Source organism: Sporisorium graminicola, chromosome SGRAM_22, assembly GCF_005498985.1.
Source record: "Sporisorium graminicola strain CBS 10092 chromosome SGRAM_22, whole genome shotgun sequence".
NCBI classification, from domain to species: Eukaryota; Fungi; Basidiomycota; class Ustilaginomycetes; order Ustilaginales; family Ustilaginaceae; genus Sporisorium; species Sporisorium graminicola.
In genome coordinates, this window is record NC_043731.1 from 1,193,380 (window position 1) to 1,209,070 (window position 15,691).

Below are 15,691 nucleotides of genomic sequence, written 5' to 3' on the forward strand. Positions count from 1 at the left end.
GTTCCTTCCGACACCAACCGCTACCGCAACCAACAGCAATGCTTCGCCTGTGCAGACCAATCCTCTCCTCTCTGCCTCGAAATACGATTACCCGAAAACAAGGCTACGCTCGACAGTTGACAACTTCGATTCGTGCCATGTCCAGTCCACCACTCACCGCGCAGAAGTACGAGCCGTGCACAGCGGCACTTCCAGCCATGTCTCAGGAAGAAGCCAAGCAATTACTGACGACTCTTCAAGGCAAATGGTCGCTATCGCCACAACCGAAGACACTTCTCTCTTCCAAGGCGACACATCCAGACGCTTTGCATCGCACGTACAAGTTTAAAGATTTCACCTCAGCACAAAAGTTTGCGAATCAGCTCGGAGCACTAGCTGAGACGGAAGGTCATCATCCTGCGATCATGGTCGAGTGGGGCAGGGTAACTGTATGGTGGTGGAGTCATGCTATTAACGGGGTAAGTACATGCCATTCTCGACACTCAAGTAGACGGATTGCTGACGCTTGATCGTCGCGATTTCGCTTTGAAACAGCTTCACAAGAACGACTTTGTCATGGCGGCCAAGACCGAAGAGCTTGTTCACCAAGCAGAAGGATACACACCACCGAAGCCGAAAGCTTAGCAGCAATCTCACTTTGGTCAGACTTCAAGTGACCAGGCAGCAAATTGGCGATACATGTCAAGTCAATAGAATTGCAAAGTTCTGATACCAACACTCAAGCACGATCCAAGTCCTTTACGTACTTCTTCCATACTTTCCTTGACCACGTGACGAGCCACGGACTGTCATCGAGTACCTCTTTGAGCTTGCGAAGTGGTTCATTGGTTGCGCTGTCTTGAGCCTGAGGAGTAGCTGCCAGCGTCAGGATAGTGTGGATCACGCTGAATGCCAAAGCGTCCAGCGACGTGTGCTTCTGAGCGCCTAGAAGGAATTGCAACTCGGAAGAGCTCGCCGACAACTGAGATTTTGTTCGAGCAGCGAGAGCACGCAATCCATCAACTGCATCTGCCACCACTTTGGTCTGATCCACGCTTGGATTCGCTAGAGCAGCTCCGGGAGTATCTCCGCCTCCGCGCGAGTCCAGATCGGCTGTCGACAAGGCGGAAGCAGCGGAAGCCGTCGTTGCTCCGATCCAGCCAAGGAAACCCACCTCCCAGCCTGGAAGCACTGTAGTCGGATTGGCCGATGACGACGAGGCGGACGGATTGAGTGCCGAGATGCGCCGCAACTGCTGATCGAAGAACGAATTTTGAAGTTGTGCTGACAAAAGCGAGGAGAGATAGGGCTGTGACTCCGTTCGAGAATACACCGCCGACTGAGGAGAAAGAAGAACTGCAAGCAACACGCCAGCCATGATTCGCCCTCGAAGCAGACTCTCCCAAGTCCTTGCCTCCAGCTTTGTCGAGACATTGTCCCACACCGCAGCGTCCTTCTCCCCAAGCTCAGGGCGAGAAGCAGGATAGAAGTTGTCGATCAAGTGTGGAATCTCGGTAGCTGACAGGAGCGATGATGGTGTGCCGCTGCGGAAGCGAGGGGGCAGGTGGAGGAAAGGCATGGATTTGGCTGGGCCCCAGTTGTGCGAAGGATCGATGAAGCGCACCTCGAAATCAACGCCGCGGAACAGGAGTTCTATCTGCCAACGTAACGCGATGGGGTCACTGCTTGACCAACCCGCTGGCGCTTGGTGAGCAAAGGGTTTTTCGTCTGTATCGATATCCGCGGTGAGATCATCGTCCTCATGAACCGATGACAGTGTACCATCTCGGTTCAAATGGGGTGCCACATACAGCGTGGGCTCGACAGGCGGTGAGGATGCAGTTGGAGAGTAGGCTTTGGCCGGAGGATATGTATGAAGCGGAAATGTCGAAAAGATGGCGGCGGCCCACTTTGGCACCAACCTCGATCTTGTTGAGTCGGGCGCGGAGAGGGAAGAGCGAGGCGGTGCGGGCGGGATGTTCTCCAGCTCCGGATAGTCGTGAGTCGTTGTCGTCGCCATTTTTTGACCAAAGCGTATCGAAGGATGGTTGGCAGATGATTGAAATGATGGACAGGTTGGGCGAGAAGAACAAGAAGAACAAGCAGCTTGCAACCAACCGCGCGACCTTTCCTCCACTTCTTTTTGCGCCCCCTTCCCAAAGTGTTAGATTGGCTTTAGAATCGGCGAGCGCTTCCGAGACGCTTCAGCCACGTTTTGACACTGCGACTGAGCCAATTAAGCTCAGGCTTGATCCAGCCTTCCGTTAAAGTTGGATTAGGCGAAGGACCCTTGACAACTCGACCTTCTTCTCCGCGAATTGTACCGAATCGGAGTCATCTCAATCTCCAACGCCACCACCACCACCATCATCGCAGCCATCTTTCCTTTCAGTGAATCACTGTTATCACATTGTCATCGCAGCACAGAAGTCTTGGCGATCCTGATCCAATCTCAAGCGGTAGTCGCTGCCTTTGCTGCCTCCGCACTTGTTCCAACCTTAGCCACCCCGCGAGACATGGTTTCGTCGGGACGTGGAGCGACCATCAATGACTTGCCTACCGAAATCCTACGAGAGATCGTCGGCCTAGTATGGCTCGACTCGATTCCTAAATCCTCGTTCCGAAACATCGACCCACACGGACTTCCCTCATCATACCCAGACGGTCGCAAGATCTCATCCACCCAAAACGATACCCGTAAGACGCTATACAACCTCTGCCTCGTCAGCAAGGCCTTCTATCATGAGGCGAGAGTCCTTTTGTTCAGACGCATTCAGATCACGCTTCCACACAGCTTCAACCTGCTCTTGAGAACGCTCGGTGCTTCTCACTTGGCTAGTGCCTACGAAAAGTATGCCTCCACCGGCCGCGTCAACGTCGATCCTTCCGACCCTGCCTCGTTCGTTAATATGGTGGCTGCCGCAGGCTTCGCACATGCTTTGGGACAAAAGCTGATCATTGGAGGTCAAGGGACGCCAGCATCACCCGCTAGTCGCAATCAGAGCCCTGCACCAGCTAAGCAGGCGAGTGCCTCTGTCTCCGCCGAGCGCGACGCTTCTTTGACGCGGAGGCCGTCTCGCCGCAACGTCATTCGCATCAACGCAGACCAGGACGGCGAAGTCGAACTCATTTGGACCGAGGATCCCGACTCGGACCCCAACGATCCGGTCTACCACGTCACTCTGCGTGAGGAGTACGACGAAGACGCTTCTACGCTGCATCGTTGGGCGCGTCTTATCGACTTCTCCAACTTTCGTACCCAAGGCATGCGACGAACCATCGGAGAGGGCATGGATCAGCGCTTCGTAACTCCAGCCCGTCTGCACGCCCTTGTGACTGCAGCAGAGGGGCTCGTCGCGTTCGGCGCTAGCGAGTCGATGGACTCGGCTCTCTCCAACGATGTGCTAGAAGCGCTCCTCTTCCGCGACGGCGAATACAGCAAACCTAGTCGTCTGCGCGGCGTGTCGGTGGAGCGCAGCAACGCTCGACCGAACAAGATGCTCCAGAGTCTCGACCTCTGCGAGTGCGTCTCTCCGCGCTTCCAAGAGGCCATGAAGGAGTTTGTTCAGACGCATCTCCGAAAGTTCAGCGGCAGGATGACCAACACGGTCGAGGAGGAGACCGAGGTGGAAGACGATGGCATGGACGTCGATGGCGAGGAAGAGCGCGGTCGTGGCCGAAGTACTGCCTCGAGGCAGCAGAACAAGAGCGTCAGTCGATCGGCGTCGACGCGTCGCCGAGATGGTGAAGGACCGAGCCGTCATCCTGCCAAGCCGACCGCTTTCCCTTCTCTCTATCGCTTGGGCCTATCGGGCGTGACGCTCGACAACGACCTGTTGAATCCATTCGTGCTTGCTTTTCCTCGACTCACCCATCTTGATTTGTCGAGGACCAAAGTCGATGCTGCCCTGCTCGATGCGCTTAGCAACTCGCATCAGTTGCAGCTCGAAAGTTTGTCGCTCGCATTCTGCAAGCGCATCACGTCGGAGGCCGTCACAGAGCTGCTCGTCGACGCACCGTGCACGCAAGGGCTTGTCGAGCTTTCACTTGCAGGAACGCTGATCTTCCCAACGCCCATCGACTCGGATGATCTCAAAGTCATCATCACACAAGCGCCTTGCTTCCGCTCTGGTAAGCTGCGCTACCTCGACATTGGCGGTTGTGCGCTTACGGACGAGCTACTTGGCTTGATGGGTCCTCAGCCTTCGTTGCTCGATCTCGGGCTGTCGCATTGTCCGCACATCCGGCTGGAAGCAGTCAGCAAGCTGCTGAGGGAGCGTGCGCCCAACGTGCAGATCCTCGAGTTGTCCGATTCGTGCACGTCGCGCTCTTCCACGGAAGGGCTCACCACCAACATCCCCGGCTACGACAGCCACGATGCGAGCGCCATCAATGCTGTGCATCTGCAGAGCATCCTTGTGGGACCGTGTGCCAAGACGCCGCCCATCCCGATCTCGGTGCAGCTGGCTATGATGGGCTTCAAGACGGGTTCGGATCCGCCGCCGAGCTTGCCAGCGAACGCGAGGGCGGCGACGAATTTGCGCGTCGTGGGGCTCAACCAGGCGTCGCTCAGGAGTGTGCGGGGTGGATTCGGCAGCTGGAAGGTGATCAGGGGCGCGGGGAGGAGAGGCTGGGTGGTGGATACCGCGGCTGGGCCGAATCCGGAAGCGAGCGACGAGGCGTTGTTGGAGGACGTGGTGGCTGTGCCTAGCCTAGGGGTGAAAATTGACGACGGATCAGGAGCCGATGATAGCATTGGCGGCGGTGACGGAGGGAAGCCAATGAAGAGGGGAAGGTCAGTGAGGTACGACGAACGGTCGCTCGACCCGCGCGATGCGCGCGACGACGCCGACCGTTCTTCTCGCTCACCAATGCGCGTCCCCTCACTTTCGGCGCGCCCCACCATCCCCTCTATTCGGAGAGCACACTCGGTCGGCGGAGGGTCTGGCTCGCGTTCCCGTTCACGCCACATGGCCGCAGCTGCCTCGTACTCGCTCCCACCGGACGCCAAAGTGGTGCCACGCGATGAGGTAGTGCGCGATCTGCCCGTCGACCATCCACGTCGGGTGACGCTGCAAAGACTGGCCGACTGCAACGGCCACGTTCCGGGCGATATCGGCTGGCACAGTCGCAAGATGGAAGTCCTGCTCGGCTTCGGCTTCCTGGGACGAGAGTCCGGGCTGTACGCTCTGCCGTCATTTCAGGTGTAGGATGTAGAACGCGAAACACAATTCTCACGGGGGCTTGCTCGCTGCAACTCTATATTGGATTTAGGAAAATCTAGGATGTGTCGAGGTGCGAAGGCAGACGTAGAGCGAGCCGTACAAGGTCGAGTGCGCCTTCGGTGAGCTGGTTGTGTCCGCCGTGTTGCGTTTCGATGAGTGTGACGGCTGCGGATGTGGAGGTGGGGAAGCGTTGGATGTGGGCGTAGCCGTGGACGGTTCGGGATTGGACTGAGGGGGAGGAGGCGGAGTGGGAGAGGAGCGTGTGAAAGAGGCGGTGGGAGTGGGCGATGGGGATGACGGGGTCGTCGTGTGCGTGGAGGAGGACGATGGAGGTGCGGTGGAGGGAGGCGGAGGTGACGAGGTGCGGGAGCGTGGTGATGGTGCTCAGGTGGGTTTGGAGGAATGTGTCGAGGATGTCTGTTGCGGTAGGAGGCGGTCCAGGTTGGGTGCAGGCGAGTAGTGAGTAAGCTAGGCAGGATGAAGGGAGAGGGGGAGGGGTGCGACGTACAGTTGTTGAATGGGATGGCACCGATCGGTTTGAGTAATGGTAGCAGTCCTCCCAATCTGAAATCCTTGACGAGAGACTTGAGATTGGTGTACGGCGCCATGAGCACGAGGCCATCTACGGGCGTCTGTTGCCTGTCGAGCTTCGCAGCGAGCAGAGCGCCGATGCCTGTGCCCAGACTCTGACCAAATACGGTAACTCCCGGCGATGTCCCCTGCTGCTGCTCGCGAATCCAACGCCACGCCGTCTCCGCATCCTCGACCAGCCCCTGCTCGCTTGGCGTCCCACTACTGTCGCCAAACCCGCGATAGTCAATCGCCACGACATTCGCATCCACCCGGCCAGTCATGGCGGAGTACGCAGCGATACGCCACGGAGCGGCGCGGTTCATCGAGTTGCCATGCAGATACAGAATCGTCGGATACTCCCGCATCGCCTGCTCATACACCTCTGCCCCCCACACCCCGTCACCTTCCTCATCGTTCACTCGTGCCTGGTAGAAGACCTCTGGCAACACATGCCACGCTCCGAGCCTTTCGCCGTCGGCCGTGTGCAGCGTCAGCGCGCGTGTCTTGAACGGCGCCAGACCGTACTTTGCAGGCTGATCGTAGGCTGGGAAGAAGGGAAAGCGGATCGCGTGCAGGAAGATAAAGTGGCGTTGGAAGATGGGCGTGAGGAGGGCGAGGAAGAAGGTGAGGTAGACGGCAGCTAGGCCGAGGGGGAGATAGAGCGAGGTGCGCACGAGGTCGAAGGTTGCCGAGGTTGCGTTTCTAGGTTTCGTCGACATCACGCAGCGGTCTATGGGGGGAGAGGCAAAGGGGGAATGTTATGGCGAGGTCATGGTGTGTGGAGGGAGGGGGTGGGAAGAGCGAAAGGTCAAAGTATCCGTTCGGTAGCAATCGTTGAAAGAAGGAAAGCATGTCCACGTTCTCACCAAAATTCTTCCGAGTGGAGGTCTGAGCGCCGCTTTCTGCTGTGCTCACCATCACCGCGGCATTCACACTAACACCGCAGTCTCGTGACATCTTCGCAAATAGTATCGAAGAAAGCCAGCCCTTTGCGAATGTGTTCATTGATAGGCCGTTCAAACGGTATTCACAGCTTGGCAACCTTACTCTTCGCCTCTCTCTCGGCGCGAATCTTCCTCTGCGCCAGCACCGCCCTCCCCGCACTGCTCGCATTCGCCCTTCCCAACTCGCCGTTGATCCACTCGCCCAAATCCACCAGCTTGTCCAGATCCGTGCCCGTCTCGTACCCCTCGCCATGCAGGGCAAACACAACGCTCTCCGTATCGATGTTGCCCGTCGCGCCCGGAGAGTAGGGGCAGCCTCCCAGCCCTCCCACCGCCGCATCGACGGTACGCACACCCAGCCGAACCATGTGCAGCACATTCGCCAGCCCCGTGTTCATCGTGTCATGGCAGTGGGCTGCAAAGCGATCCGCCCGCGCGTTGGTGTGTTTCAAGCTGGCATTCAGAGCCGCTTCCATCGTCGACGGCGTTCCTGCGCCGATCGTGTCCCCCAGCGAGATTTCGTAGCATCCCATGTCGAGCAGCGCTTTCGAGATGCGGCCGACGGCGTCTGGATCGACTTTGCCCTGATAGGGGCAGCCGGCGACGGTGCTGATGTACCCTCTGACTTTCAAGCCGGACGCGAGGGCTTTGGAGGTGACCGCTTCGAGGCGGGAGAGCGACTCGGCGATGGTGCAGTTCGTGTTGGCCTTGCAGAAGGCCTCGGAGGCTGCGGTGAAGATGGCGATCTCGTTGGTGGGCGGTGGCCTTCTGCTGCCATCAGCATAGTCTGCGAGGAGCTTCTGCAGGCCTTCAAGCCCGCGCATGTTGGGTACGAGCACGGGATAGGATATCGAGGGGTGCACAGGCATGCCCGCCACCACTTGCGGGGTATCGCCCATCTGAGGCACCCACTTGGGCGACACGAACGAGCCAGCTTCGATCACGGGCACTCCGGTCTCTGCTAGTCGTCGGATGAGCTCGATCTTGGTCGCGGTGGGGACAATGGTCTTCTCGTTCTGCAGGCCATCGCGGGGCGAGACTTCGACGATCTTGACGAACTTGCTCGAGGCGGTTGCCAGCGTTCGTCTCGACAGTGGCGCGCCGAGGAGTGCAGTTCTTGAGACTGACCGTAGCATCGTGGCAAAAACTGTGCTGCGATGAAGCAGGTGATGATAATCGAAAGGAGAGAGTGGTGAAGGAGAGCAATCTCGCAATGTCCGCGTCGATTTTGCGGGGTGCAGGATTCTCGTCACCGGTAACCAAGCCTTCTTCTCACGGGCCATCTTCGAGCCAAAGCGGGGGAATGAAGCGTCAAAATTCCCCTCCGCCACATCCGTCAGGTCCGAAACCCGTCGCTGCCATCGCCAATCTCAAGCAATTGCTACATCTCACCACCTTATTGCTAGCAAACGCACTCGAGCTGGAGGCTGTGAGGGTATAGATTGACAATGAAAACATCCCATATTAGAAGCAATACCACAGAAAACGGTGACAGGTCTTGACCAGAGATGAGCAACATACAAATACATCTTTAAAAATACAAACGAGAACAAACAGCTAATCGGCTAATCAAGGAATGGCAACGACAATGACAACAACGACCACCGTAGCCACTGTATTGTACACCATGATGCGCATCGCCTTCATTTGCTGCGCGCGTCGAACACGGGCATCGAGCACATGTTCCGTGCCGACAGCGAAACCTGTGCCTCGCTGGATCGCCGTCCAGACACGCTCGCTCCACGACGCCGAGCTCGACTGGTCGTACGCACGCTTCGGTGCCGATGGAGCAGCAGGCCAAGGCCCCACAGCGGTACTGCTCGTCGTAGCCGACAGACGTGACTTGAGCTGGCTTGACGCGGCAAACGTCAGCGGTCGTGCAGAGTAAGGCATGTCCGAGTTGACTGCAGAAGGCGCGGACCAGGGTGCAATCTCGCGAGGGTCCAGCGGCGTCAACGCATGCGCTGCCGCTTCTGGGGTCCTGGGCAAGATACGCTCGACCTTTTCCACGTCGCTTTCATCCGACTGGGCGCGAGTAGGCGAGTCCGACGCACTTTCTTCTATATGCGATTGCATGCGTCCACTCGACTTTAGCGGCCGCAAAGCGTGTGCCAGCGACTTGCGTCGGGTCACAGCGGGCGGGGAAGCATGCGGGGAGCCTTCTCCTGCAGCACGTCGCACAGACCCCTGCGGAGACGTCGGCGAAGCCACGCGGGCAGCCAGTTCAGGATCAAACAGCAGCGCGTCTCGCGTCAACACGGGGGTATCGACGTGATCCTTGGCAAGCTCGTTGTCTGCACTGGTCGTGATGCCAATCGAAAAGTTGAGCAGCGGTACGCGCTTCTGCCTCAACAGAGCAGGAGCTTGCGCGCTGGCGTCGCCAATGCTGGTATCAGCTTGACGCAAGTCGTTGAGCGAGTGCGGAGCACGATCCATGCTCGGTCGCACCCAAGTAGCAGCGTTCAACTCGACCGCCGAGAGTGTCACTGACGGACGGCTTGCTGTGTCGGATGGGCCCGTGACGGCCGAAGACTTTCGCGGCGAGTGCAGGATCACTGCTGCCGGCATGGTAAGCGCGGCGTCCTTTTCCGTGTAGGTATGCAAGCCGATTGCGTTAGAGGCATCTGCAAATGAGTGGTCCATAGACACTTTGCCAGACAAGCCAGCGTTGGTGGCCTCGAATATGGAGCGTTGTGGCCCTTCTTCAACGGTGCGCAGGTTTCGACTACGGTGAAACTCCGTGCTCGACCGCTGCCTCTTGTACTTGTCCTTCTTCTGGCCAGTGAGACCCGTGAGGATATCGGCAATCTCGGGCGCCATCCATCGGTTTGTCTCTCGCTCCGCCTCCGAATCCCGCTGATCGACAGCGGCTTGCAGTGTGGCCAGGTCAAAGCCGACCACCTCTTCGCCCGAGATGCGCGAACGAATCTCTTCCCGCTCGCGTTCCTCCTCCTCGTCCGGTTCGCGGTTACCTCGCAGCGTGAGCCACACACAAAGACCTGTAAAGTAGGCGAGGATGTAGCCCAAGCCAGCGCACCAGATGGGCGCAGTGATGAGTCGCCACCATCGCACAATCTTGCCCGTCTCGGAGTGGATTGCAAGTGGAGACGGCTCCACAATGAGCAGCACGCTCAGTGCGATGGCGATTGACGTGCAGACGATGCCGACGGTGAGACGACCACGTTTGGTGTTGGGGCGCAGGTTGCGCGCCACCGAGATGAAAAAGTAAGGCATGACATGTTGCGACATGTAGGCGTACACTGCGTCTGCGATGGGTGCTAGCACGTCCGGATGAGTCGAGTAGTCGCATTCAGCCAAGCACAGCTGCAAATCGCTTTCAGCGATGAGGCCGACGTCGACCATCCAGCGAAGACGGGGGATCTTGTCTTTATCCGACGATCCTAATTGTTGAGTTGGGACGGCCGTGTCGGAAGATGAGTTGGAGTCTCGGTTCTTTCTCTGTTTGCTCGAGCTGGGAAGGATGCAGATGCGACGCGAGCACAGGTGACGATGAACAAGGCGATCAAACTCGACACGCAGAGGCTGCGTTTCCGGCTCGAGCCCCAGGTCGGTGGGCTTGAGACGAGCGAGAACCTCTTGCAGAGCCTCGGGTGGAATGTCGGAAATCTCGTCCGGGCTGTCGTCACCTTGACGCAACACGTCAAGAGCCGTCAAATCGGAGGATGCGCGGGGCTTGCAAGCACGTCGAACAAAGGCGCGCACTGCCGCTTTGCACGTGGCAGGATCGGGACTCTTGAGGCGATCTGCACGCGGTTGGTCTCTGAACTTGGTGAGGTAGCGTTCGTAGGCGACCAGAAAGTCGAGCGCATCCACCTCATCGTGGTGAAGTCGTCGCGGAACAGGTTTTTGTTTGATCAGGCGTGGCGAGGTTGGCGAAGAGACGGACGAGCTGGGTGCGTCGAGTCTGAGGTCGAAGAGATCGAGGTCAGAATTCTGCATGTCCGAGGCGGGATAGTACGACGGCAGACGTTTGAGGGGCTGGCGCTGAAAGTGTAAGAACATTCGCAGATCCAGAAGACTAATGGGCCGGCAGCTGCGACCGTGAATGATGTCGACGAGGCTAACACCGAGACTTCTCTTCTGTTCAACCTTGGCGAGATCAGCAATTTTAGAGCTTTTGCCAGACTTGTTGGTTTGTTGCAAGAGGAGAGCGGGCATGTGGGGGGCTGGGCCTGAAGTGTGGGTGGCGCGACGGCTGTACTCGCAGCACTGAGCTCCGTATCCACAGCTAGGCCCTCCGCAGCTCTGAAGTGTTGGGTGAACGGCGGCAGCGGCGGCGGCGGGTCTGTCTTGGTCGATGTTGCACTCGACGCAATCTCCACGCATAAAGTTGCTCTTGTTTGGACCAGCGACGGTATCCCACTCGTCGGGTTGGATCCATCCAAATATATCTTCGTCGCGGTTGTCAGCATAGACATCGTGTTCGGTAGCCGAACGCCAGCGACCGCCTGGTGAGGCTACGGTGGTGCTGGCGCCTGGCTGTGCCGATTGCGGTGCTGGCTGTGAGCCCATTGTTGTAGCGCGTAACGATGGGACTCAAGACGGCTGCCTGCGTGAGCAGATTGAGCAATGAAGGGGTCCAGAGTATATCAGACGTCGAGCATCATTACTACCAGCGCCAGGAGAAATCGAGGACGAGAAAGTATATGCTGTTGACAGGTAGCTGGGGCTAGTTAGCGAGACAGGAGATGTTGGGCCGAAAAGAGCGCTGGCAGTCGATGAAACACGAGAAGCGATTAGCGGGTGGAGCAGATGTGGGGTTGTGGGTTGTGGGTTGTGGTACAAGTGGTACGGTTGTCGGAACGGTAATGTCGGTGAAGGTGCGACGGAGTAAATAGTTGAATGGGCAGGAAAACAAAGAACGACGACGGTCCTTGTTCGAGTGTGCGTTGCAGTGAAGTCGGTTCGGAGCGCTGGCAATGATAAACCAGGCGACTCGTGAGGAGGGCGGAGTTTCGCAAGGGTGTTGGAAGAGTGTGATAGGAGCAGAAGGACAATGGGAGGGCTGGGCTTGAGGAGATGGATGGTCGACATAAGCACCAGTTACTACAGACCTAGAGAGGGGAGCGGAATGGCGAGCTGAGATGGCGGAAGCAGAATGCGGCTCAGCTAGTGCAACAATAGCCTTTGCAGACCCCGCCTCGAGCTCTGCAGGACGAGAGAGGGAGAGAGAGACAGCTCAGGTACACGGCGAACGGCGACGATGCAGAAGAAAGAACCCTGCTTTTGTTGCTTTTTCCTTCCCCGTCTCTCGCTCTCACCCTCGTGGCCGTCTCGGCAAAGGGCAGTCTGATTTTCTATTTTCGTTTCTCTGCCTCTCGCGAGCCAGTCGTGCCTGTGATTTTCTTCTCTCTCTCTCTCTCTCACACACACACACACACACACACACACACACACACACTAAACAGCGGCTCAGTCATGGGGGCAGCAAGCAACTCTACAATATTCACAACCTACGTCTGATGGTGAGAAAGCGAAATCGGACTGCAGCGATCAGCTCGAAAGTTGAGGGAGACAAACATGTCCGATCCCGAGAAAGAGGGAAGCGGAGTGAAAGGGAGAGAGAGAGGCAGTAACCAGGCAAAGGACAACGTACGTACTTGGAAATCTGGGCTTTCGTCGGAGTTCGTAGGGGCCTTTTTTTTTTTTTTTTTTTTTTTTTTTGTGGCTGCGAGCAAAAGCGCAAATTTGGAAAGCCAGCCAACGCAAGCGGGAGAACTGTCGCTATTTCTGTGAAAGCCGTAGTCATCCAAATCTGCGTCTGACTTCGCCTTTCTGCGATTCCATCGCATAGTAAGCGAGAGCAGTGCGAGTCGGTTGGAAGTGGATATCGACCACCAACTAGACTCTCTTCTCTGCGGCGTGGTGGCGCTAGGAGCAGCTCAAATGCCACGTAGCCAAGCAAGGAGGTGCGGCCGATCCACAAAATATCCCCTCGGCTTGACTTTCGCTTCGAGTGGCAAGATCTCATGAGAAAAGCACATGGCAAGTATGCTCGAGAGAGGTCTGGCGCCCTCCTCCTCGGATGAATTCCCGCAAGATCGCTGTGTGGAGGAGCCACAAACAGATTCGACGCGGGAACAGCACAGACAGGAACACGGATTTTCGCCGTGGGTTTTGCGCGCGCGTGGGAAGATTGGTCGTGAGCCGATTAGGTGGACTGCTGTTGTGCCTGAACAGCGATCGACTCGACCTTTTATTTCCTTTCCGAGTTTAGCCAACCCACTCTGCTGGTGCTGCACACTGCTACTGACAAAAAAAACAGGCTGAGATTCTGAACGGCGTTCAAGTCGACACGCTCTTGTTGATCAACAGCAAAGAGCCCAGAGACCAGTATCTAGGAGCCTGGAACTGCTCCTCGAGGCGCTTCTCTCGCTTGATTGCCCCGTCACACGTGAATCTGTGTGCTTCCATGGTACGGCGGCTCCCGTCGTCCTGTTCACACTGGAGCCGACAAGAGATTATGATGTTTGCCAGTAAGGCATGGGAGCTAGTTACGCGCTTCTCGACCGCGTGGTGAGTGTCGACTTTGACCCACGCGGGGCTGAATTTGGCTTTGCAGACGGCCATCATACTCGGGACACCAGCCTTCTGTCTCGGGTTGCTCGTCGCAATCAGTACCCGAGGGGGGCATAAGGGTTTCGTCCAAAATGAGACAATCATCCATGTTCGGACAGAGGGGCGCTATACGAGGAGCCGAAGGGGAAAGCAATTCATAGATGCTGGTCCTGTCGTCGGAATGCAGGTAGGTTTTCTCGCGCGTGGAAGATGAAAAGTGTCTTACATCGGTCGATTTAGGTATGGGGTGCAGCGGGTAGGGTAGTAATGCAAATCCGGGACTCGAGATGGAGAGAAGCAAGGGGCTTGACGGCTGGGTGCCTTGTGTCGCTCTCAAACTGACAGTCGCCGCTGTCACCGCGCACATGAGGTCTGTCACAAATGGCCTGATCTCTGAAGCTTCGAAGCGGTCACCGACTTTCTTTCAGGTGCGGCCTCTGCTGCCACCGCCACCACCACCGGTTCATCCGTTGGCGAGAGCAGATATGCAAGATGCTGGACGACGTGGCAGTCCGTCAACAAAGCCGATCTGATTCCCTTTTTATCGCCGTTGTCTGTTCCTCTGTGTTCCAGGTGGGGAAAGAGGAGTTTGAGAGTGACAGACCGGCTCTCGACTTGACGAGCGAACAACGATGTTTGAGATGCTTCCTCCGAGCAGCAAAGAAAGCCCGATTCAACGGTCGATGTCCTGCGATTCCATCTGAAAATGCTAAGTCGACGGCACCATCATCTCGTGGCCGTTTGTTGCAAATCGACTCGATTTCGACAAGACATTGCCAGGATCGTGGGTCCGCGCGACAACGAGCGTCGACTTTCGTCGTTCGGCCCGCTCGAGAAGCTTTGTCACACCTTCGACAGTCTGAGCTTACTGGCGATTCGAGTTCGAGTTCGGCCAAGTTTGTTTCCACCATTGCTCGAGTTGTGTTTGCTCTGCTTACCGAACGAAAGGCTTGGCAGAGAGGGCGTTGCGGCCAAGCCGAGAGCAAGCAGCACATTCGCTCCGAAAAGCACTACTTGCTCGCATGACAAGCTAACAGCGCATTCGAAAAGGGTCCAAAGCCCTCCAAGATTGGCGCCGCCGGCTCCAGATGCCTCGTCTGCGCTGAAACACGGCAAAATGCAGATCGGCACGGCCATTGGTTAAAATCGCACCACTTTCTGCACATTCCCGCTCTCTGCCTCCACAGTCAGGCTCCTTCGGCTCTCCCGTCACAACAATCTTCTCGACCATCACCGTCGTCGTCCGAATCGCTCAGCTCTCAAAAAGTGGTCTGTCCTTCCAGTGGAGGCCTCCAGCGACAAGCCCCTGATCTACAGTCGCAAGGATGACAAACACGGCTACGCAGAACGGCAGCGGCTTTGCATCGTTCGCAGCCATCGAGACGCCATTCGAAACCATCCCCTCTGCTGGCACACCCGAGTACGCCGAGCTGCTCGCACACTACATCTCAGCCGCCTTTGCCTTCGTCCGGTCTTCTCCAGACTGGAAAAACACCAAGCATTTCCACACAGACGTAGGCGGCAACGTGCAGTGCAAGCTGCTGCCCAGCCCCGTGCAGCAGCAGCAGCTCGCCAAGAAGGGATGGCATCTGCGTGAGTCTCAGCATGGCCCGGAGTGCGGACTGGGCTACGAGGATTTCAGACGCTATCTCCGCTTCAAGCACTCGACGTACGAAAAGATGTTTATCGAGGATATCGTCATCACCGAGTGCGTCGCCAAGGTCAAGGAGGACGAAGCAGAGATCTGGCACAATGCGTACAAGCTGCCCATCGTCACGGCGGACCGCGACTTTGTCCAGATGCTCCTCACCATTGACCTACCACCGCATGCGGAGCCGTTCTCGCAATCACGTTCTCTGGCATGGATTCGCGATCCTTCGCGTACCCTCACTCCTCCCCCGGCTTCATCATCCGCGCAGCCGGTGTATCCATCCTTTGTCGTGCTCCAGTTTCCCGTCTCGCATCCCGACGTTCCACCGCAGTCTCCCAAGGTGCGCGCAGTCTATGCGTCTTTCGAAGCCGTTTGCGAAGGTCCACCGCCTGCCGGGAGCGAGCACAACGTTGTCACATGGAAGATGGCCGTCCAGTCTGACACCAGGGGCCGAATCCCTACCATGATGCAGGAGATGGCCATGCCCGGCGAAATCGCCCATGATGTCCCCGCCTTTATCGGCTGGGCCAAGCAATATAAGCTCGAGAGCCCGCCCGCTGCTGAATGAGCAATAGATACCCCGCAAACTCTCCATCGCCAAGAGCATCACGTCGTGCACTCATCTTCATCCACACGCTCCTGTAATTCACTCATCATTTCGCTCCGTGTGTTCATCATCTAAGTTATTGCATCGTGCACGCGCATGCCGTAGAGTGAGAGTCTGAATGCATTTTTGCTCA

The 15,691-nt window shown here is 57.3% G+C and overlaps 7 protein-coding genes across 7 annotated transcripts; 3 read left to right on the forward strand and 4 right to left on the reverse strand.

Annotated features, from left to right (window-relative positions):
- Positions 1–137: 137 nt before the first annotated feature.
- On the forward strand, positions 138–624 carry EX895_004093 (uncharacterized protein; the record flags this gene model as incomplete). Its single annotated transcript, XM_029884690.1, has 2 exons — positions 138–458; positions 535–624. The coding sequence occupies 2 exons, from the start codon at positions 138–140 to the stop codon at positions 622–624; spliced, it is 411 nt and encodes a 136-aa protein (XP_029739400.1).
- Positions 625–718: 94 nt separating this feature from the next.
- Positions 719–1,999, reverse strand: EX895_004094 (uncharacterized protein; the record flags this gene model as incomplete). Its single annotated transcript, XM_029884691.1, has 1 exon — positions 719–1,999. One exon carries the CDS (start codon positions 1,997–1,999, stop codon positions 719–721), a length of 1,281 nt encoding a protein of 426 aa, XP_029739401.1.
- Positions 2,000–2,495: 496 nt separating this feature from the next.
- EX895_004095 (uncharacterized protein) lies at positions 2,496–5,189 on the forward strand (the record flags this gene model as incomplete). The annotated part of the gene is made up of 1 exon (XM_029884692.1): positions 2,496–5,189. One exon carries the CDS (start codon positions 2,496–2,498, stop codon positions 5,187–5,189), a length of 2,694 nt encoding a protein of 897 aa, XP_029739402.1.
- A 70-nt stretch (positions 5,190–5,259) lies between these two features.
- On the reverse strand, positions 5,260–6,496 carry EX895_004096 (uncharacterized protein; the record flags this gene model as incomplete). Its single annotated transcript, XM_029884693.1, has 2 exons — positions 5,260–5,621; positions 5,713–6,496. The coding sequence occupies 2 exons, from the start codon at positions 6,494–6,496 to the stop codon at positions 5,260–5,262; spliced, it is 1,146 nt and encodes a 381-aa protein (XP_029739403.1).
- A 308-nt stretch (positions 6,497–6,804) lies between these two features.
- EX895_004097 (uncharacterized protein) lies at positions 6,805–7,857 on the reverse strand (the record flags this gene model as incomplete). The annotated part of the gene is made up of 1 exon (XM_029884694.1): positions 6,805–7,857. The coding sequence occupies one exon, from the start codon at positions 7,855–7,857 to the stop codon at positions 6,805–6,807; it is 1,053 nt and encodes a 350-aa protein (XP_029739404.1).
- Positions 7,858–8,290: 433 nt separating this feature from the next.
- Positions 8,291–11,254, reverse strand: EX895_004098 (uncharacterized protein; the record flags this gene model as incomplete). Its single annotated transcript, XM_029884695.1, has 1 exon — positions 8,291–11,254. One exon carries the CDS (start codon positions 11,252–11,254, stop codon positions 8,291–8,293), a length of 2,964 nt encoding a protein of 987 aa, XP_029739405.1.
- Positions 11,255–14,625: 3,371 nt separating this feature from the next.
- On the forward strand, positions 14,626–15,519 carry EX895_004099 (uncharacterized protein; the record flags this gene model as incomplete). The annotated part of the gene is made up of 1 exon (XM_029884696.1): positions 14,626–15,519. The coding sequence occupies one exon, from the start codon at positions 14,626–14,628 to the stop codon at positions 15,517–15,519; it is 894 nt and encodes a 297-aa protein (XP_029739406.1).
- Positions 15,520–15,691: the final 172 nt, after the last annotated feature.